The sequence below is a fragment of the Cervus canadensis genome, chromosome 13, assembly GCF_019320065.1.
Source record: "Cervus canadensis isolate Bull #8, Minnesota chromosome 13, ASM1932006v1, whole genome shotgun sequence".
NCBI lineage: Eukaryota > Metazoa > Chordata > Mammalia > Artiodactyla > Cervidae > Cervus > Cervus canadensis.
This window is the reverse complement of record NC_057398.1, coordinates 20097721-20120956: the sequence shown is the minus strand read 5'-3', so window position 1 is coordinate 20120956 and position 23236 is coordinate 20097721. Positions and strand designations below refer to the sequence as shown.

The 23236-nt window shown below is 46.1% G+C and overlaps 1 protein-coding gene across 2 annotated transcripts; it reads left to right on the top strand.

Annotated features, from left to right (window-relative positions):
• The first annotated feature begins 2113 nt into the window (after positions 1-2113).
• TEX35 (testis expressed 35) lies at positions 2114-21543 on the top strand. Of its 2 annotated transcripts, XM_043484893.1 has the most exons (11): positions 2114-2272; positions 3048-3098; positions 3719-3787; positions 4795-4851; positions 5529-5588; positions 10321-10385; positions 10615-10804; positions 11144-11187; positions 17694-17743; positions 20828-21034; positions 21486-21543. In XM_043484893.1, the coding sequence occupies exons 1-10, from the start codon at positions 2234-2236 to the stop codon at positions 20995-20997; spliced, it is 795 nt and encodes a 264-aa protein (XP_043340828.1). In that variant the 5' UTR covers positions 2114-2233; the 3' UTR covers positions 20998-21034; positions 21486-21543. The 2 variants fall into 2 exon arrangements, with proteins under 2 accessions (XP_043340828.1, XP_043340829.1); XM_043484894.1 differs by lacking the exons at positions 17694-17743; positions 20828-21034; positions 21486-21543 and adding an exon at positions 11457-11699.
• The last annotated feature ends 1693 nt before the right edge of the window (positions 21544-23236 follow it).

Genomic DNA, 23236 nt, shown 5'->3' with positions numbered 1-23236 from the left:
GTTGTATATGCTTCTTGCCCTGGACTAGTGGATTATTACCACGAAGGGGGGTTAGGAAAAGTCTATCTGACATTCTCCAGGTAAGAATGGCCTATGGCCTGCATGGAACAAAGTTATACCACATCAATATCCACATCTCAAGGCTGCTTCCACTTAGGGCCTCAAGTGGTTGCAAAATCTTAAAGAAAATAACAGACTCATTTATTTAGGTTTATTAAACATATCCCCAGCCCTTCCAGGACATATTGATGACAAAAGTGATGTATTTGAGGGCATGAACAAGAAGTACTGTATGAAGGCAAAATGTGGGTCTGTGGTCAAATTTCTGTCCAAATCATGATGATGATATTGGTAATGATGATGAGTGTGTGTGTGTGTGTCTATGTGTGTAAATTTTCTACTTTATAAAGCAGTTTCACAACGAGACCTTGATTTCTTTTACACCCAATTTCCTGATATATGGGTCAGTGGGCTTTTCTAGAAGGAGGTTTATTTAACAATTGCTCCCCAAAACAAAGGACATTGAGGAACTCAATCCCCAACATAGAGAAGATGGTACCCATTTTCACTAGGCTGGTAAATACTGAGGAGTCAGTAATTTTCACCGTAGTTCCCTGCTGAAGCCTATGGGATCTTTGGAAACCTGTGAAGAAAGGGCCCTCCTGCCATGCGGTCAGCAGATATCAGGTGACTGAGCACAGTGGTCAAAGGACCTTAGTGTTCCAACCCCTCATTTGGAACGAGGGGGAAAGGAGCCTGGGAAACTCCCCACCACTTCCTGCCCCACCCCTCCCCTCCCCAGCTGAACAGTGACAGGCATTCTGCTTTGCTTGTGATGGGCTGAGATCAAGGTTTGTCCTGAGGACGGAAGCTGCAAAATAAGTCCCAGAGCCCAGGGCCTCTGGCAAGGACAGGCACAGGCCCAGGAAATGGTCAGGTGAGCACAGTCAGTCATGTCTGGGATGCGGGCACATACTTAACACTCAATTTGCATCACTTCCTGTACTGTCTGTCCTAAGAATTTCCAAGTTGGCCCTTTCTGGAGCAACTAGTATTTGAAATGAGAGGGAGGAAGGAATACCCAAGGATAAGAGGGTAGAGAAAGTAGGTTTCCTAACCCGGATATGGAATAATTTTAGGTCTCGGGGAGGCCATGTTGTTTAGACTTTTTTTGGTGGATTTTTTTAAAATTGGAGTATAACTGCTTTACAATGTTGTGTTAGTTTCTGCCATACAACAATGTAAATCAGCTATAAGTGTACATATAACCTCTCCTTCTAGGACCTTCCACCACCCCCCAACCATCCCATCCCTCTCGGTCTTCACAGAGCACCGAATTGAGCTCCCTGTGCTGTCTATCCCCACTAGCTATCTCTTTTACACATGACAGTGTATATATGTCAATGCTAATCTCCCGATTCATCCCACTCTCCTTTTCCCGCCCTGTGTCCACTTGTCTTTTAAACACAAAGCACAGTTGCCCTCAGAATGGCCTCAGTAACCTTCCTTGCCCATCATCTAGGATTCTCACCATTCACACTGTCTACTTATTGCTTTTTGCCCTGACTCTCTTCCAGGAGGGTAGAAAAACCAGGAGGAAGAATGGAGTTGGGTGGGAGAAGGAAGAGGGGCAGGACCGGCTGTAAAGTTAGGCCAGGGCATCAGAGATCATCCCGCTGAAATTGGTACCAAGAGCCCCGGGTTAGCACAGCACGGACACCTTGAACTGCAGAAACTTCAGGGCACCTCAACCCAAAATAGCTTCAGGCTCGAGGAAGGGCCAGGAGGGCAGGTGTGTGGTCTCCGAGGAGAAGCTCACTGCTGAGGGCAGATGCCTCCTCCTGGTCTTAGGGGTGGGGGGAGGTCCTGGTGGGGTGCAGCCAACAATTTTTCCTTCTCCAGGGTGTGCCCTGTGCTTGGGCCATACAGGCTGCGGCCCTTCAGGTGGCCTCTGCAGGGGGTCCCCCACCCCCTTGCTGGAGGGAGACTTCATGGCTTTGGAACCCGGCCTGAGGTCCTCTTCTCTGTGACTGAGGCACCCCAGGCTCACAGCTGCAGTGACACTCTGGGCCGGCGTGTATGTCCTGGGCATTGTGACCTCAGCTGTTCCAGGCACAGAGAGGTGGTCATCCTGCCTGACCTCGGCCTGTAAGCTGTCTAGGACAGCGGCCTGGTCACGGCGGCCCGTCGAGGGGAGGTTGGGAAGTGGAAGAACACTCTGGCCTCCTCCATCATGTCGGCCAAGAGGGCGGAACTGAAGAAGACAAGTCTGGTAAAGGAGAAATGGTGGCCAATGTGGGGCACCTTTGAGCTCCCACTGGGTGGAGGTGGGGGTGGGGGTATAGAGAGTCCCCAGTAAACCCTCAGCTTTTCCTTCTCCCTCTGAGCATGAGGTAGCCTCTCAGCCTGGAGGGAGGGTGGGGAATGGACCCTGAGCCTTGAGGTGGCAAGGACTCCCCCGCTAGGACGAGCAGCACTGAAATGGCCCACCCCAACTCTGGCCACTCTGGGAGCCACGACCCCAGCAAGGCCTACCTCTGACCCGCATGTTTAAGGCATAGAAGAAGCCCATTCAATAAAGGTAATTATCACCCACAATTTAAAAATTAAGAAATAAAGGCTCCGAGAGACTAAGTAACTTGCCTACGTTGACACAACCAGTGAGGAGGGTGGCTGAGACTAGGGTTCCAGTCTGTCTCTCTACCTCCAAATCAGTGCTCCCAAAAAATGACTTAGCCAGCTTCCTTCCGTTATCTCAAAGTGCTCTTGCCAGCACCCCCATCCCTGCCCCCCAGCAAGAAGAGGGCAGCCTGCTGAACAGGCAGGTTTTACTCATGAGAGGACTAGAACATGACAAAATGTGAGTTGTCTTGGCTCAGGAGCTGGGGGCATGTGGGCCTGATCGTAAGTGCAATTGGACAGGCAGGGTGGGGTGGGTAAGGGGTCCTCCCCAATTTTTCCCAGTCCTCCCCAAGCCTCCCTGAGCTTCCCTAGTCCTCCCCAAGCCTGATACCTGGCAGCCTGAATCCCACCTTCCCTCTCCGCAGAGCAAGAACTACAAGGCAGTTTGCCTGGAATTGAAGCCGGAGCCGATCAAAGTAAGAAGCTTTTTTGATGCCATCCCGGCATCCAGGCCTGAGACCCATGGGGAGGTGACTTGGAGTCAGGGGTCATTCGCCATTCCTGGTGGCCAAGACTTGTCCCAGGTGCTGGCAGATACACGAAAGAGAGAGAGAGCACTCTGCTGTCATAGAACAAAGCAGATGCATAAATAAATGAGGAAAAATCCTGAAGCATTACCTACGATACAGGAGATTGAAATAGGAAGATGAAACTGGGTGGCTACTGTAGGTCTGGGGGGGGCTGTCAAGAAAGGCCTTCCTCAGCGTGGAGAGGACAAGGCTTGGTCACTGGAGGGCCAAGGATGAGCACCAGGGCTGGAGGAAGCCACACGTCCAGAGGCCCTGTGGCGAGAATGATCATGACTGCCATGGGGATGGAAAGCTGAGGCCCAGCGGGTCAGGAAGGGAGTGGAATGAGATGGGATCAGACAAAGGAGAAGGACTGAGGGAACTCTGGTGCTGGTGGGGCCAGAACACCAGCTCTCACCTCTGCCCTGGCCCAAGAAGAGAAGCCGAACCTAGGGGGGAATCTCTCTCGCCTCATCTGCCCACACTGGCAGTTTCCAATATTCCATGTTTTTGTTTTCAACCAATAGACATATGACTACAAAGGAGCTAAACAAGAAGGGCCATTTACCAAACCAGGAGGAACAAAAGAGCTAAAGGTAGGTGTGGGGACCCTGGAAGCAGCAGGTTGGACCAACACAGTGAACAGGTGGGGCTGATAGAACAACCGCTGCGGCAGCTAAACTGCTGCTACCTACAGTTCTGCTCCAGCCCCTGTGACTTCACTCCTGCTTTTACTTTAAAATTATTTCTGGCTTACAGAAAATTTTCCAAAAAAATGGTACAGTGAGTTCTAGTCTACTCTTCCCCCGGATTTCCAAATGTTGGTCTTTTATTACATTATTTTCTCTTTTTATCATATTCATACATAAATATATATTTACACACACACACACTATATATATATATATATATACACACACATTTTATCATATACATAAATATATATATATATATATATATACACACACACATATATCCTGAACCATTTGCAAGCATGTGGTTCTCCCAAATTTCAGTATGCATTTCCTCAAAACAAGATCACTCTCTTACACAGCCATAGTACAATCATCCAAACATCAAAGTCAGGAGATTCATGTTGATACAGTTCTCATCTACAGCCCTTAATCTAATTCCCCCAGTTATCCCGCCAATGTCTTTCATAACAAAAGAGGAGATACATTTTTTGGTTTGGGATCCAATTCAGAATCACACCTGGCTCCCAGTTTCCATGTCTTTTTTCATCTAGAACAGTTCTTCGACCTTGTATTCTGGGACACTGTCAGTTTTGAGGATTACAAATCATTTATTTTGTAGAATGACCTCAGTCCAGGTTGTCTGATGCTTCCTCGCCATTAGACTTAGACTGTGCGATTTTGGTGGCCACACCACAGCAGGGAGTGTGTGACCTTTTCAAAGTGTATCAACATCTGGAGGTACAGTGTGTCCCACTGTACTGTTTTCTTAACAGCTTTCTTTCCTCCCTGCTGGCAATGATCTTCTGCTCCTCTTCTGGCCATGCCCTAGGATCTTTCCTTTCCTCCTTTTGACTGTTTCCCTTCTATCCAAGACATTTCTTTACTCCTTCTCTATTTTATTTCCTCAGGATGAACTCAGGGAAGTGAGGGAAGAGCTGAAGGAAAAAATGGAGGAGATAAAACAGGTAACAGGATGAGACTTTACCTCTCATGGAGTTAAAGGGTAGTTTCCAGGAAAATGCAACATCTAACTTTGAATAGTGAAGGAATTCGGAAGTTGCATGAAAGAGCAATCCAACTAACTGAGCCCAAATTCCCTAGAGTGCTTGTATCAGGCAGCTTAGGTTATTTGTTTCTTACATGTCTGAGGCTTAAATCCAATTTTTGAATGATAAGGGCTCTCTAAGGTGTCTCGTTGATTAGGATGGGGAGATACAACCTAGTGACAGAGTGAGGGGCTGATTTGAAATTTGGAGGCAGTCAGGGACCAATTTCTCCTCCCCTGAGCAAGCTGCAGAGCAAGAAGTCTTGTTTCTCTGATGAAATCACCTATAGCTTATTTGTGAACAAAGAAAATACTCAAGCAAGAATGTGTAATTGAAGCTGTGGTTTGAGTTCCACATGGCAGCCTTACCATGGCCAGATCCAAGTTATGCCCAGGCTGCTGCTGCTGGTGACTTGGTGGTACATGCATTTACACTTCACAGACTTTTGGCAAGAAGTGGCTTTAATAAGTCATTATTAGAACATCCCTTAAACTTTATCAGCTCATTCTAGGGGAGCAGTCACAGCACTTACCTTAAAACTCTTGAAAGACAACTCCACATTCAGTAATGTGCTGTGTGCCTTTCTTCCTCACTAGATAAAGGATGTAATGGACAAGGATTTTGATAAACTCCAGGAATTTGTGGAGATTATGAAGGTAAGTATTTACTGAATGCCCTCCATGGGCCAGTACCATACCAGGAATCATGGAAGGAGAAGCCAGAGCCTGCTCTGAAAGTGCTTACAATCTAGTAAGAGACTCAAACTCTATTGCATAAATAACAAGTAAGTACCAGAATCTGCCTGCTAATGCAGGAGCCAAGGAGATGCGGGTTTGATCCCTGGGTCAGGAAGATCTCCTGGAGGAGGAAATGGCAATCCACTCCAGTATCCTTGCCAGGATAATCTCATGGACAGAGCAGCCTGGCAGGCTACAATCTATGGGGTCTCAAAGAGTCAGATGCAACTGAGCACACAGGAGCCATGCAAGTACAAAGTTGAATGATGACCGGTTGTCACTTAACTAGGAGTTTAAAGACATGAGAAGTGAATGTGGACTGGGGTAACCAGAAAGTCACTTTAGAGAAAGTGAGTCTTTTTCTTTTTTCAATATTTATTTATTTGACTGCGTCGGGTCTTTTTTGTTGCACACAGTATCTTTTTATTTACGGCACACAAACTCTTAGTTGGGGCATGTGGGATCTAGTGCTCTGACCATGGATTGAACCTGGGTCCCTGCATTGGGAGCACAGTGTCTTAGCCATTGGTTCACCAGGGAAGTGCCCTAGGGAAAGTGAGTGGTAAGGTGAGTCTAAAAGTTTGAAAGTTAAATGCAAATCTATCCAAGAGTCCAATAAGGTTATTTTTTAATTCAGTAATGACTAAAGAGATTATTTAGCTTCTAGAAAGCAGTTTTCAAACTTTGAGTTTCAGAATCAGTGGGAGCACTAATATAAGAAACAGCACATGCAGGTCCTCGCACCCTGGGGTTTCATTCACGTTCCCCAGGAAGAAATTTGAGAACAACCAATGTAAAAGCATGAATTGGCAAACGCATTTACCTATAAATTTTTCAAGAGTTGTAAAGAGGCATTACCCTCACCAGATATTAAAATTCATAATGAAGTCACAATAATCAGATGAAGGTGGTACAGCCCAAGGATAAGCAAATTAAATAAAGCAGCACAGAGAACCCTGTAACAGCCTCTCTGACAGGGATCACTTCTGTGGATTTCTCCAGCCCCAGGCCCCGGACCAGATGAACTGAACGAAAACCTCCAAGCTGGGGCACCATTGCTCAAAATGCTGTTACATGATTAAGATGGTTGCTTCTGATGAGAACCAGGTCCTAAGCACTTTAGCAGTAGCTGTTAACACTGGCCACACGTTGGAATTACCTGTACTGTGGTTTTGAGTGGCCTCTCTTTACAGCTGGCTGCACCCCATAGCAGTGAAATCAGAGGTCTGGGCATTGGTAATTTTTAAAGATCCTCAGTTGATTCAATTCTATGCTCACAATTGGGCACCACAGCTCTATAAATTTTAAAATACAATAAAGATGATTTTTGAAATTATCAGTGAGAAGGAAAAGATTATTAATATTAATAATATTTATGTGATGAAATATTATTCAACTATAAAAAATAATGAAGTAATGTCATTTGCAGCAACATGGATGGACCTAGAAATTGTCATACTCAGTGAAGTAAGTCAGAGAGAGAAAAACAAATATCCTATTACTTATATGTGAAATCTTAAAAAATGTTACAAATGAACTTTCTTACAAAACAAAAATCCAGCCACAGATGAAGAAAATAAACTTATGATTACTGGGGGGAGGGGCAGGGGAGGAGGGATAAATTGGGAGACTGGGGTTGACATATACATACTACAATATATAAAATAGATAACAATAAGAAACTACTGTATAGCACAGGGAACTCTTCTCAATGTAATGACCTACATGGGAAAAGAATTTTACAAAGTGTGGATCTATGCTTATCTGATTCACTTTGCTGTATTGCAGAAACTTTAATAAAACATTGTAAATCAACTATACTCCAATAAAAATTAAACAAAAAGAAGAATATTGCCTGATTACATAAGGGAAAAACTTAACTCAGTTAACACTATAAACTGAATTAAAAAAAAAGAAATTTATGTATTTAACTGAATGGGCTAAATATAATTACAATAAAAGAAATCATAAAAGAAATACTAATATGTTTAACAATATAAAAAATTTAAAAATCATAACAGGAAAGCACCACACACAACAGTTTGAAGGAAATAATTTTCCACAAATATGATCGACATAGACAAAAGGTTTTTATCTATAACATATAAAACTCACACAAATCATTAACAGTCAAATAGAAAAATGGGCAAAGTTGTATGTGAACAATCCACAGATAAGAATATTACTAAAAAGCAATAAATACAAAGTTTTACCTAATGAATAATCAAATAAACGCAAATGAAAACAATACTTAGGTAACTGCCACATTCAAATAAACCAAGTTTTAATCTATGACAATTACAAATCAAGATAGGAATGCTCTTTATAGCTGATCAGAGTACAAGTTTGTACAAAACTGAAAAGGAATGTAGACAATAGGTATCAAAAATATCAAAACCCTATGACTTATCAACTCCTTGACTTCTCAGAATTTAACCTATGAGAATAATCAGAAATGCCCACATGGGTACATATAAAAAGATGTTCATCACAGGATTATTTATAACAGCAAAAAATTGTCAACAACCACAATTTCCAATAGTAGAGGAATAGTCAAATAAAATATGATATCTCTATTAACATATAATGAAAATTAACTATAGGAGACAGTGTTTAGAAAGAATGCTTATAATGAGAAGTTAAAAAAGCAAGATGCAAGTAAAAATATACAGGCTGATCACAACTAAGTGAAAAAAAATAGGTAAGTAATTATATAGAAAAAAGACTGGAAAGAAATATACCAAAAGGGTTAATTGCTGTTATCACTAGATGATGAGATTAATTTTCCCTTTTATATTCCTCTGTATTGTCCAATTTTTCTGCAAAGGACTGTGCTATTTCTGTATTAAAATGCAAACACAGTGTTTTGTTAGTGGGTAGGACTGGGTATCACAAGGCACAAAGGAAGCTATTTTGGGCACGGGAGCAGCTTGCACACAGCATGGAAGCAGGAGGAATGCAAAGCTTATCACGGTCAGTGGGGAGATCAGTCATATAAGTAGGATCATTGGGGGAAACTGTGAGAAATAAAACAGAGTGGGCACAAAGGCGATGGATAATGAAGGCTTTTGAAAGACGGGCAGACAGGTTGGGACTTGGTTGTGTAAGCGGTAAGAGGCCTCTGGAGATTCTTAATCAAAGAACACGCTAGGAACAGCACTTCAGAAAGCTGAGTAGGCAGCTGCTTGCAAGGTGGCTGGGGCCGGGTAGGGGTGCGGGCACCAGGGAGCAGGTGGGGGTCGTCTGGAGCAAGAATATCAAACAGGAAGCCGCATCCCTGCTCAAGGTGAAGAAGGCTGGACCCAGGGTAGGAACAGAAGGAACAGGGTAAATCCGAACGACGCAGCGAAGGGAAAATAGCATGCTTGGTGACTGATTCAGTGGAAAGAAAATAGGAGAGGCAAGCGTGCATGAAGACACCAGTTTTAATCTGGACAGCTGGAAGAAAGAGATGACAGTGACAAGGACAGTAGGGAAACAGCAAATTTAAAAGAGAAAATGATGGAGATCAGTTTGAAGTATGAGTTTGAAGTGATGGTGAGACTTCTAAGAAAGTGGAATGTATTGACTCTTATGTTTTAGACCCAGGGGAAATTTTTAAAGATATTTATTTATTTGACTGTGGCACGTGGGATCATTAGTTGTAGCGTGTGGGATCTAGTTCCCCGACTAGGGATGGAACCTGGGCCTTCTGCAGTGGGAGCTCAGAGTCTAAGCCACTGGACCACCAAGGAACTCCCTGGACCCAGGGGGAATTGTGACTTCAAGGATATTTTGACTTTACTTATGAATACAAGTTTCTTATTCAAAATTTATACAAACACTTAAATGCTTTTCAAAAAGACCTTTTTGGGAAATCATTTCCATCCTGACAGTAATTCCTTGATTAATTTTCTACCCCAGATCAGTAAACTCTTCCCAAATCTTTCATTTTTTTTAATTATTAAAATGATCCTCCTGGAAGCAAATTATTTTTTATTTTTTGTGATATTCAATCCAATCCTGTTTTTGTCCTCAACAGATACTATCAGTAATCTTAGAGTTTCTTTGTGACCACTATTTCTCTCCAATTTTTCCAGGTCAAATTTTTTAGCTCTAAACTTTACCAAGAAGACTTTATTATCATTTCAGTTCTTAACAATACATGTGAGGAGCCATTTGCACTATTATCTGTTTTGTGTTGACCATTTCTGCCAGGAATTGGGTAAGAGATGGAACAAACATGGATATACAGGATCTGTGTACATGTCAGGGGTCAAACCACTGGAGTCAGAAGTGTCTTTTGGGGTCGTAAGATTTGTTTTCTTGGTTCCATGATTTTATAGGCATTGAACCAAGGCAGATAGGGTTTCATTCAAGTGGAAGATCAGGTAAAACAGATCCTGGCCTCTGACTCACCTGGAGACTTTGAACAAGCCCCTAAGGACTCTGCCTGTGCTTCAGTTTCATCATGGAATGGGAAGGAGACAAGGAGGGGTGGGTGGCATGTGTCATGGATATTCTGTGAGCTACCTCAGCCAGGACCAGTGAGGATTCTCAAGGAAATAATACACGGAGGTGGCCTTGCAGTGGTTCACAGAGTGAAGCACGAGAAAGGGATTTCTGAAGCCCTTCATGATGATGATTCTAGCTTTGAATTCTCTCTTGGAAGGAAATGCAAAAGGATATGGATGAGAAGATGGATGTTTTAATAAATATACAGAAGAACAGCAAGTTGTAAGTACAACCTGCCCCCATCTCTCCTCATCCCTAAAGAGTCTCCTTCCTTTTCTTTGCCAAATGTCCTTGAAGTTCAGAGGACTCCCAGAGCCTTCAAGGAGCTGTCTTAGCTTCTCTTGCCCCAGTGGCTTAGAGTCAAGACCCTCCATGGCCACCCATGCTACTGGTTAGTTTCTCTCACGTTGAAAATTATTCTCCCCAATTCTGCCCCTTCCTGACTCCCCAGTCCCTTTAGGAGAGGACTGAAGATGCAGCAAGAACTCAGGCTGATAGGAAAGACAGACGCAGACCCACAGCTCCAGCTCAGGAAAATGGATGGAGTTGGTAGAGCACCACTCTCTCTTCAGAAAAAGATGGTGGCACTGCAACAACCAAAAGACCCAATGGATTCCCTTCACCAATGCGACTCCTGCTTTGTAAGTGAAGCCCTCCCCACCCCGCCCCAGTGTTACACCCCTGGGCTCCTGTTCCCCTGCCCCTACCTCCCCTGGATCCGCTCTCTCGCCTGGTTCCACTCCTCTCCCGGCCCGGGGATGCCTCCCTAGTCTTGAATCCACTCTGGGGTCTTGCCCTCTAGGACTGGGGAGATTCTGAAACCATGACCAAGTAGGACTCAACCCTGGATGTGCCCACTCCCAAGTGCAACTATATTGTTCTATCCTCTCCTATAGCAAGACCAGATGAGATGCCCAGCAGCCTGGCCATCTTGGACCAGGGAAAAATGATCTTTCTTGTGCCGTTTCTGTCCTCCACAGGAGAAACGTTTGTTGTGTACCCCACAGAACAACTACGATCAGGGGTAGGTAGATCCCTCCAAGCCCCTTGTCTCAATCGGGTGCCCAGTCATCCCAAAGGCGGTGCTCCAGGGCGCATAACCATCAACCCCAGCCTGTGCAGGCTCCGCCCCCACCGCATCCACCCGGCCTTACAGGGCGTGGCACTTCGAGGAAGGAGGACTTGCTTAGCCCAGGCTGGGGGCTGCCCAGAGGCCTCTGTGGAGGGCAGGGTGCCTTGCCAGCTGCCCAGCTGATCTCGCTTCAGGCTCCTGACTTTCTCCCCATATAACAGGAAAGTTCCATACCACGCCTGGGCATCCTTTTCACCCTTGGCGTCTGGACCTGCTTTCTGATTTATCTGTACTTCTACTCCTGTGTGACCGAGGACATAGTTCCAACTTAATGCTGCCTCAGGACCCATCAGCGGCTTGGGTTCAGCCTCTCCCCGCTCCTTGAAAGGCTTGCTGCCTTCTCACATACCACCCTGCCCCTGGCTCCTTCCACCCGGAGAGTAAAATCTTCGTTTAAAGCCAAAGCAGGAGTCAAAGTATTGAATATCAGTCTCAAACTTGAGAGTGGAAGGACTATCACGTTTTTAGATCAAAATCACTGTGTTTCAGACTCCAGCCTCGCTTCTTGCTTTCCTGATGGTTCAGTGGGAAATCCTTAGGGTCATCCTTAGTGTCTCCACCGCCTCCCTCCATTTCACCTGGTTCTACTGATGTCCCAGCTCAAAGGGAAGGCCCTGAAGATATCAGATGCCATTCTGTATGATCCCAGGAGTGTGTGTGTGTGTTGGGCAATGGGAGGAACTCCTGAGCCCAGGGTCTAGCCTGCACTGCCTCCCTCTGAGGTCTCAATACCAAGCAGGACTTGAGGCTCCACTGCTCGTGGGAACTTGCTCCCTTTCGGGGCTCTGAGGGTCCACCCTTATTCTCTGGCATGTATCCTCATCCCCACCCCACCTGAAGGAGACCTTGCCCTTCAGAGGCCTTTAAAGGTGGGGACGAGCCACTGATCTCCCACTGCCCCATGCCGTGTCCTGCCCAAAATCCCTCCACCAAGATAAGGGGAAGCCTGGCTGCTGTCTTGAAATGAGAACAAAGAAAGATACAGAGAAAGGATTTCAACAAACTATCCTGCCATGGGTGAAATTCTTTGGATTCAGTTCAATGAAGGGTGAATGAATGGGATTCCACGTTTTATTTCACATCAGCTTTCTCTTGTTTTGTCGCTCTGCTAAGTTGGCTGCTTCAACTTTTGTGGTTTAGTTGCTAAGTTGCGTCCGACTCCCGCGACCCTATGGGCTGTAGCCTGCCAGGCTCCTCTGTCCACAGGATTCTCCAGGCAAGAACACTGGAGTGGGTTGCCATCTGGTCTGGAAAATAACTGATCAAGTTCCTAATGGCTGCATAGTTATGAGCAGTGCCTTGGGTGCTTCAGATATGCATTGAAAAAAATAAACAAAAACCCCCCCCAAAACATAGACTTTGCCCTCAAGGAGCTTATAGTTTTAAAGGAGAGATGGTAAACCGGGGTATTAAAAATATGGACTATATATAAATAAGTCCAATAATAGTACAACTTTGATGAAACAGAATAGATTACAAAAGGTAGAAAGGTGGGTATCACCCTCTGTTCATTTCCTATTGCTGCTGGGACAGATGACACATTTAATGGCTTAAGACAACACAGAATTGGTCCAAAATCTGTCCCACTGGGCTACAGTCAAGGCGTTGGCAGGCCTACATTCCTTCTGCAGCTCAGGAGGATCTGGTTCCTTGCCTTTTTCAGATTCTAGAGGCTGCATGTCTTCCCCGGCTCACGGCCCTCTTCCATCTTCAAAGCCAGCAGTGGCCAGTCAAGTCTCTCTCACTCTGCATCACTCTGATTCTTTTATTTAAAGATTAATCTATTTTTAATAGAAAGATAATTGCTTTATAGTATTATGTTGGTTTCTGCCAAGTATCAGCATGAATCAGCCATGGGTATACCTATGTCCATTCCCTCTTGAACCTCTCTTCTGCCTCCCTCCCCATCCTACCCCTCTAGGTTGTTACAGAGCCCTGGTTTGAGTCCCCTGAGTCATGCAGCAGATTCCCATTGGCTATGTATATTACATACGGCAGTGTAAATGTTTTCATGCTACTCTCTCCTTACATCCCACTCTCTCCATATATCCCACTCTCTCCTTCTCCCCATCCCTGTGTCGATGAGTCTGTCCTCTGTGTCTGCATCTCCACTGTTGCCCTGCAAATAAGTTCATCAGTACCGTTTTTCTAGATTCCATATATATATGTGTTAATATACAATATTTTTCTTTTTCTGACTTACTTTACTCTGTATAATAGGCTCTAGGTTCATCCACCTCATTAGAACTGACTCAAATGCATTCCTTTTTATGACTGAATAATACTCCATTGTATATATGTATCACAGCTTCCTTATCCATTCATCTGTTGATGGACATCTGGGTTGCTTTTGTGTTCTAGCTACTGTAAATAGTGCTCAGGATCACTCTGATTCTTCTTCTGCCTCCTTCTTCCACTTGGAAGGACCCCTGTGATTACATTGAGCCCTCCTAGATAATCCAGCTATTCTCCTTAGTTTAAGGTCAGCTGATGATCAACCTTACTTCCCCTTTGCTGTATAACATAAGATATTCACAAGTTCTGGAGATTAGAATATCTTTGGAGACTGATTTCTGCCACCAAACAGGACCCCCCAGACCCCATCTCTTGACTCCTAAACCTCCAAACCCTTGGGGACATTGTCTGGCTCAGTTCTGTGCTCAGTTCTGGTTTGGCATAGACGCACAAATTCGATACTCTTTCAAGAGGAACATAGTTCCTCTCCATATAAGTGAGGACTAGACATAGTGACTGGCTTCTAATGAATCGAATATGTTGGAAGTGATAGTGTGTTACTTCTGAGACGAAGTCATAAAGGACATGTGGCTTCCATCTTGCTCTCTTTCGCACACTCATTCTGGGTGAAGCTCACTGCAGTGGGGTGTGGACTCAAGCAGGCCTATGGTGAGTGCCACAAGGCAAGGAGCCGAGGCCTCCTGCTGACACTGGTGTGAGTAGCCCTCTTCCAGCCCCTGCTGAGCCTTGAGAGGACTGCAGCCCTGGCCATCGTTGACTGTCGCACCTCATGAGGAGACAATGAGCCAGAACCCAGATGAGCTTCTCCTAACTACCTGACCTGCAGACTCTGTGAAATAATAAATGCTTGTTGCTTTAAGTTGCTAGGTTTTGAGGCAATTTGTTATACAGCGAGAGAGAACCCATGTGCTGGTTTGAAGACCTGAAACAAGGGCATCAGGGAAACAGCTGCTAGGATCAGCTGAAGCGCTGTCTTCTTTGTGCAAATGACCGAGCAGTGCTAACCAAGCCCCGAGGCCTGGGGGCAGTGGTCTCCGCAGTCCCTGTCCCTTGACCCTGTCCAAGCTCCCCTGTGTCCCAGTTTCACGTCATCCAACTCACAGGCCGCAGAAGGACAACACTGTGTGTTTGGGGACAGGTCTGCCTGGCTGTCAGACAGCTGTCGTGTCTGCCCTTGGGAACAGACCTTCAGGGAGCCACAGCCTGTCATTCCTGCCGACGCGTCCCGTGGGCCAGCTTTGCTGTGAGCTTGTGCTTTTTCTGTTGGTTTCAAGGTCACCTCATCTGGAAGGGAATTATGCTTAACCTGTCTCTTCTCTGAAAAGATGTGACTCCTCTCCTGAGAACAGAGCGTCTTGTGGGGAGGGCGCGTTTCCCCAACCTGGGCCACCACTTCTGCTTTGTGCTACAGGACCCAATTGATCAGAACAAGGTGGACAGCCAACCTCAACTTGCCCAACTGATTTCTGTCCCTGGGAATTTGAAATTGGGATTTGGGGAGACTCAGTTGGCCCCCAGAACTGGTCTTGTAATTAGGAGCTGGGGAGGCATCTGTCACTATTGGCCAAAGAAGCAGAGAAAGGTAATCTACAGAAAAAAATAAACCATTTTGCAGAGAGAGAAGGCTGAAAACAGAGGAGCTGAGAGAAGTGGAGACTCGTGCAGTTCCACAGAGTGGGCAGCAAGTACCACTGCCTGCCTCAGCCCTGCTGGCCTGGTGCTGGCCCCTGACTTGGCTTCATGAGAGTCTCCGGACTCTTGGACTACCGTGCCCATTACTGTTTAAGCAAAGCGGCTTTCGGTTACCGCCCAATAAGCCTGAACTAAGGCTCCACGGTTAGAAGGAATCTCAGAGAATGGTCAGATCTTTTCAGTTTACAGTGAGGCTTCTGAGACCCAGAGAGGTGCAGAGAAGTGCCCTCAGTCACACAGCCCATGTGTAGCAAAGCCAAGACCAGAACTCAGGTTTTCTGACTCCTGGGCTAGTGCTCTGTGACTCTCTGGGGCTGGTTGCGTTTCCAAGGGCAATGAGATGAGATCAAAGGAGAAACAGACCTGAGGGTCAGCTGGCTCTAGACATAAATCAATGGTGTGGCTGTAGGTAAGTTACGTCACCTCTCAGACTGGGTGTTTTCATCTGGAATGTGAGTGTAACCACACCTAACTCAAAGGGGTGTGATGGGAGCTGGGGCTTCCCTGGTGGCTCAGCTGGGAAAGAATCCGCCTGCAGTGCAGGAGACCCCAGTTCCATTCCTGGGTTAGAAAGATCTGCTGGAGAAGGAGTAGACTACCTACTCCAGTATTCTTGGGCTTCCCTGGTGACTCAGCTGGTAAAGAAGCTGCCTGCAATGCGGGAGACCTGGGTTCAATTCCTGGGTTGGGAAGATCCCCTGGAGAAGGGAATGGCAACCCACTCCAGTATTCTGGCCTGGAGAATTCCATGAACTATATGGGCCATGGGGTCGCAAAGAGTCAGACACAACTGAGAGACTTTCACTTCACTTTCAGTGAGAGCTAAAAGAGAACATATTTGGAGGAATTCAACTCTCAAAAAACCCAGACTACTCCGATAACAATGACGATGAAGTCAGAATTGCCTTTCCCAGATTAAAAAGTTTCAGTTCTCCATCGCAGTTTCCCAACAACTGGACTGATTCCAATCAGAGTGAGGTCTGCAATTAAATGAGATTTGATCTACTTCAATATTAAAAGAATAACTTTTGAGAGGAAGTGTATATTAGGAAATGAATCAATAAGAAATTATTAGATGGTATGGGGATTGAGACTGTGTTCTAGAGGACAGAGTCGTCCCTTGTAAAGCAGTATCCTTCCTTTGTAATGTCAGTGTCTGATTTCTAGCAGAGTGAGGAGTGAGGGGCAAGTGGCTCACCCCAGCCCACCCACAAGTAACAGGTGCTGCAGCCCCAGGCCCTGACTCAAGGAGTCAGCAGAGAAAGTTAGGCAGGCAGGGCTGGGCCCAGGAAGAGGCCAGACTGTATCATCCATTCCCATCACTGCCCTGGGCCCTGGTATGACCCGCACTCACCGCCTCCCTTCTCCCTTGTCACAAGTTGCCACCAGCCCCAGAAGGTGGATGAGGGTGGGCTCAGGCATCCACCACCATGGTCAGGAGCCCCATCCCCCCCAGGCGCAACAGGTCTGAGTATATACATTTCCGTGGCAATGAACTTCCCACCCACCTTCCTAAGTGTCCCTGTCTGGCTTCAGGGATCCCTAGAGGCTCCCTGCACCCTCCTCAGTGTTTGAAAGGTGATTTACCCTCTGATAAGTGTGACCAAGGTGATTCTGGTACTTCCCTCTATATTAGGAAAAAAAAAACAAAAAACCCACAACCAAATTCAATCCAGATCTTACTCAGGGATTGAACAGTGAGTCTGAAAGCCTGACCCTAATTCCAATCCTAGAGGACCCAGAAGATGAAGAATGTGCCTTCAGCAGGTGGTGAAGCAAAATGGTGCAAAGTTGCCCACCTGACACTTTAATATCAGTATCAGCTTTTAAATGTGACCAAGAAACGTTCATTTTGTTTTTTATGGGTGTTGTGTCTGTGGGGAGATGAGCAACTCCAGGGTGAGTCTAATTCACACAAATATTGCTGAGAGCAACTTGGTGATACGTATCAGATGCTTTAAAAGATAGGGGAAAAATTACAGATGGCTGCCAGGATTTAGCTACAAGGATACTCATCATGGAGTCATTTATGACATGTATATATTTAAAAATCAGGAACAACATAAATGGACACCTGTTGGTTAAATAAATTGTGGTATACCCATAAAATGAAATGCTCTGCTGACATTAAGAATAATATGTTGTTGAAATATATTTAATGCCATCAATAGTATTGGTGTATTACATAGTGTTAGAATATCATCCCATTTTTTAGTAAAAAATTTACATGTGTGTGTGTGTGCATGCACATAGAGCCTGCATGAACTGAAGAGACTTAGAAAGAAATATTCAAGAATAGAATAATAGCAGTGGTTTTCTCTGAGCGGTAAGATTATGACAATTTCTGATGTCATTCTTTGTGTTTATCTATAATCTCTAATGTTTCTACAAGGAACATGCATTATTTGTATAATAAAACTAACAGTTTTCTTTTTTTTTTTTTTTTTAAGGAAGAGAAAGATGGCCCAGGAAGGACCCTTAAGAACAGAGACAAAACCAGGTGAGATCTCCCCAAATGCTTTCTGATGAGAAGCACCTTGGATCTTTCTGTTTCCTGGGAGAAGCCAATGAAATTGTGCTTTATCCAAGTGTTCACCCAGAGGAAGGGGGCAAATGGACCCCACTCAAAGGATAATTTAAAAGGAAACGAGGAGGGACTTCCCTGGTGCTCCAGTGTCTAAGCCTCTGTACTTCCAGTGCAGGGGGCTGGGGTTTGATCCCTGGTCAGGGAACTAGATCCCACATGCTGCAACTAGGAGTTCTCGGCCACAACCAAAGATCCTGCATTCCACAACTAAGACTCAGTGCAGCCCAAAGAAGGGGGGTGGATAGTAGGGAACAAGATGGACGTGGGTAGATGTTTACAGCCATGAATACATACCCTCCCACCACTGCTCCCAGGGATCTCTGCACCCCACCCTCCTCTCTCGCCTGCGCAATCACAGTGCTCCTGGAGTAGAGGAGGATTTCCCACAGTCCACCCCCAACAAGCCAAACGTGTCCTTTTAGAATGTCAGTTAGATCGTGTTGCTTTTACGCTCAGAACTTCCAGCATTTGCCCTTTTCTGTCACAGAAAAATCCAAAGTTGCTTCCTGAAATGCCCTCAAGGATGGACCCTGCTCCTCCACACTCATCCCTTACCCGTTTTCCTCCCCCACCACCCCGGGCTCCTCCTTGTTCTTCACACACACCGTGTACACTCTTTCCTCAGGGCCTTTGCACTCACCAGTGGTCCCTCCCATTTCTTCAGCTATCCACGAGGTCATCCCCTCAAAATTACATTCTCTTTTTTGTCATTTTAAAATAGTCTCTATTTAAATTAAAAGTATTTGCATACATTGCATTTTGGAGATGTACAGTTCTGAGTTTTAACATATATTGGGTTGGCCAGAAAGTTCATTTGGATTTTCCCCATTTTACAGAAAATCCAAATGAACTTTTTTTAAAATTGGAGTATAATTGCTTTACAGGGTTGTGTTATATACATATATCCCTTCCCTCTTGAGCCTCCCTCCCACCCCCCGCCCAGGCCATCACGGAGCCCCAAGCTGAGCTCCCAGTGTTATATAGCAGCTTCCCACTCGTGATCTATTTTACACATGGTATCGTGTATATGTCAGTGTTCCCTTCTCAGTGACACTTCCCCAGTCTGCACAAACAACAGTATGCTCATGCTCAACGTTCCTCATCGTCCTCACTCTCCTTTGTTTGCCTCTGCAGCTCACTCAGCACCCGCTCACATCCTATCCATTTCACTTGTCTGTGGTCTGTCTTCTGCTCGAGCGTAAGTTCCTTGAGAGCAGAGATTGTGTTTCTGTCACTGCTCGATGTGGGGCCCATGGCAGTGCCAAGGGCACAGCAGGGGGTTGACAGACACTTGCCGGATGGACACATGAGTATAAAGATATTTGCCATGCGCTGGACACTACAGGCTCTGCACTAAGAACTTCACCTGCATCGTTTCATTTTATTCTTACAACAACCCCATGAAGTCATTCTGTCTGTCTTTCTATGAGGTCACGTAAACGGTCATCTTCCCTATTTTGTGCAGGACGAAGCAGACTCAGAGAGAGAAGGTAATGAAAATAATCTGTCCAAGGTCACAGCATTAGGTGGCAGAGGTGAGGTCAGAATTCTGCCTGAGCATTCTGATGTCAGAATCTATTTTCTCTACACGCTTGCTTTCCCTGTGTGGTCCCTAGACCAGCAGCACCAGCATCATCTAGGAGCTTGTTTGGAATGCAGAGTCTCAGGCTAGAAGGCAGGCCTACTGAATCAGGACCTGCATTTTAACACGGCTTCCCAGGCAACTCCAATGTGCTCTAGTGTGAGAAGCCGTGCTGTGCCGTCCGCTGTATGGAAAACAGGGGGCTTCCCTGAGCAAGGGGCTGCCACAGTCTGGGTTAGTTTGGCCTTGGGTTCTCTCCCTCTGCCCGCTACCTTCCTGCCCAGGAGTTCTTCAGTGTCTGCCTGGCTTTGGGGGAGCCACGATTCATGATGAGTACAGAAAGCTCAGTGCCAGCCCCTGCCCAGGAGCCAATCCTGCTGTGGGCAACTTTGCTTCTCCCGCTTAGAGAAAGTTCTCTCAGCTCACTCAGACAAAATCACATGCGTCCCTCTTAAAACCAAGTGAGAGAGCCTGCTACTATCAGAGATACGGCACTGAGCCTGGAGCAGAAGGTGTTTCCACCTGACACAGGCACTGGGGCCAGGGAGGTTGTTAAAACCAGAACCTGCTTTCAATTAAATTATTAATGCCTGGGAGCCCACCCTGACACTCATTTTTATCACCAAGGGCCACTTTCAGTCTTGACATTCATGAAGAATAAGCCTGTCATAAAACCAGATCCTCATTCCCAGTCTCCCCCAAGCCCATTAAAAACAAAAGTAAACATTATTAAATATAAACCCAGATATGCAAAAACTGCCTTTGAAAATACACCAGCAGAGGGCGCTGTGACCCCATCAGTCCCTGCCCACTGACCCCTCCAGAAGCAAAAGCTGCAAAGAGGCAAGAAAAGAAATCACAAGATTAGGGGTCTGGATCCTGGGTGCCACCCTGGCTTCATCTTTGGAATCTTGTGGGAGCCCAGGGCAACAGACACCTCTGATCTGTGCCTGCAGGAAAGTCAGTGGTCACCCAAATAGGTATGGGTTCCAAAAGTCCACCTCCAGATCTGGCCTTAGCAACTCAAAATGAAGTCACTTTCATTCATGCCATTATTCCCTTAACCAGCACTTGCTGAGCACCTGTGATGAGTCAGGCACAGGGCTAGACGATGCATTTTCCCTATCAAGTGATGCCATAACAACAGAACCTGACGCTAAAGCCTTTTATGTCTAATATAGAGGAAATAGAGCTAATAAGGTTATTTTCTGTTTCAGGGTCAGAGGAAAGGAATAGGGGAAGGGCAGTGTGGAGGAGAGGAAAGTAAGCGTGGGAAGAGAAGAAGAAGAGAGACAAGTAGGAACAAGAGGACTCTGGGGAAGAGGAAGGGAAGTTGGCTTCCGGCCCCTGCCTGGTGCATATAAAATATAACCTTAAGAAGTTAGTCTCTGGCTTCCTCCCATTTTCCTTTCTAGATCCTGACTTGGGAATCTCTCCAGAACCTTGGACTGCCCAGGGCTCCTGCAGCATGCCCCAGCCTGCCCTGCCCATCATGGTCACCGCGATCCAGGGATTTATACCTTCCACTCCCCGTCCACACCCCCAGGCCTGCAGCTGCCCTTGTCAGCTCAGTGTTGGCAGCTGAGTCATCCATTAAACTAACACATGCTGACAGGCAACAGGTTGGTCCTCCCAGGGACATTGTGCGTCTTTTCAAGAAGACCCAACCAAATCCACCTCTAAGTGGTAGATTCCCAGACAGTGGGCTGAAAAGACATGACAACTTCAGGCTGTTTGTGTCAGGGGTGGTATTCTGGAAACAAAGCCAGAACACCTGTTTGGGGAGGGCGGGGTGGTCTCATACAATCTCTTAGAGGAGGTGGCAGGAGGGACTTCCGGTGGGGGTGCTGGTATGGAAACGTCATTGGCAAGTCAAGGATTTGCAGGTCAGTGATACATCTCTGAGCAGTTTTCAGTTTTGTGACTGTGACTCTGTGTGTGTGTGTGTGCGCACGCGCGCGTGTGTGCTGGGACAAGACCAGAGAGAGACGTCTGCAGGGCTGGATGCAGGAGAACCGCTGAGGCAGGAGCAGGGTCCTCCCAGAGCTGGGGCCTCGCTGTGGTTGACGGCAGGCTTGGACTCTGCAAGGGCCACCTCCCAGGAGTACCTCCCCGCGGAGCGCGCTCTGAAGGTCTTGACCGCAGAACAGGAGGCTGCATTTCCCACTGCCCCGTCCTGACTCTGCTTGTGGGACACCTGCTCAGACAGTCCGGCCTCTCTGGAACCCTGGGTTTTTCCAGAGGGACTGCTGGTGGGAGGTAAGTGGACATCCAAGGGGCGGGAGGGACGGTGACAGGACCATGGCCAAGGCAGACTCCCCCACGGCAGCCACTGGCCCTGCTGCAGGCATCACCAGGGTGCTTGGCGCTGAAGCTGTCCTTCGGGATGAATCTTGGGCATCGGACACGTGGCTTCTCTGCTTCAGCTGCCCACCCCCAACCCTGGGGCCTCCCGGAGGATCCCAAGTCAGGGTTTGCTGTTGCTCTGAAAGGGCCCGCTGGCTGCACAGGAAGTGAGGAAGACTGTTTGCTCACCAGGCCTGGGTACAGCAGGAGAAAGTGGTACGTGTCCACACAGAAGGATTTAAAGCTGATGTAAAGCCCTGCCTGGTTCACTATGCCTTTGGTAAGGCTGCTCTCACCACAGGGCACGTCCCCCCGATTCTACTTCTCAAAGCCCCAGCCATTGGTAGTGACAGAGGTAAACTAGAGGTTCAAGGGAGGGTTCTAGAGTGGTGATAATTTCCTATTCTTGACCTGGGTGGTGGTGATATGGGTGTGTGCTGTGTATAAACATTTATTCATCAAACCGAAGATGCTAGATGGTATTGCTGCTTTGGAAAACAGTTTGGCAGTTCCTCAAAAAGTTAACATAGAGTTACCACTATGACCCAGCAATTCCACTCCTAAGTATATACCCTGAAGAATTGAAAATATATGCCACACACATACACACAAAATGTGTGCATCAATATTTATAGCAGCATGATTCATAATAGCAAGTGTTCATCAGCTGGTGATGATTAACAAACAAAATGCGATCTGTCCATACCATGGAATATTACTCAACTATAAAAAGCAATAATGTACAGATACGTGCCATGACATGAGTGGACCTTGAAAACATGATGCTCAGTGAAAGAAGCCAGTCACAAAGGACTACATATAGTATGATTTTATTTATATTAAAAGTCCAGAATAGGCAAATCCACAGAGATAGAAAATAGATTGGTGATTGCTAGGGGCTGAGGGAGGGGGAAGTAGGGAATGAGTGCTAATGGATATGTAATTTCTTTTGGGGAGTGATGGGAATGTTCTGGAATTACATAGTGGCAATAATTATACATCTCTATGACTATATGAAAGACAGTTCAAGTATACACTTTAAAAGGGTGAACTTTATAGTGTGTGAATTGTATCTCAAAAACTGGATCTTGTTCTCTTTGATCTACGAATGTTATACCTTAATAATAATTTCTTTAACGTTGAAAAGTGAAGATGCCACTACTTTGTTGCTATGCTCCTGGTTCTTAATTTAAGAAAAGTCACTGCCAAAATGCCACCTCCTCTATGACAGCTCCCTCATCCCTGCTCTGAGCTTCTTCAGCGTTTAGTCCTGACACCCTGCTAACTACCTATCACTTGGAGAGCCTGGCTATTCAGAGTGCAGCTGAGGACCAGCTTGCCTGCATCTCTTGGAGGCTTTTTAGATATGCAGCACTTCAGCCCCCCAGGCCTGCTACATCAGACTCTGCCTTTCAAAAAGATTGCCAGGGAATTCACATGCATATTAATGTTTGAGAAACACTGCTCTTGCAGGCTTC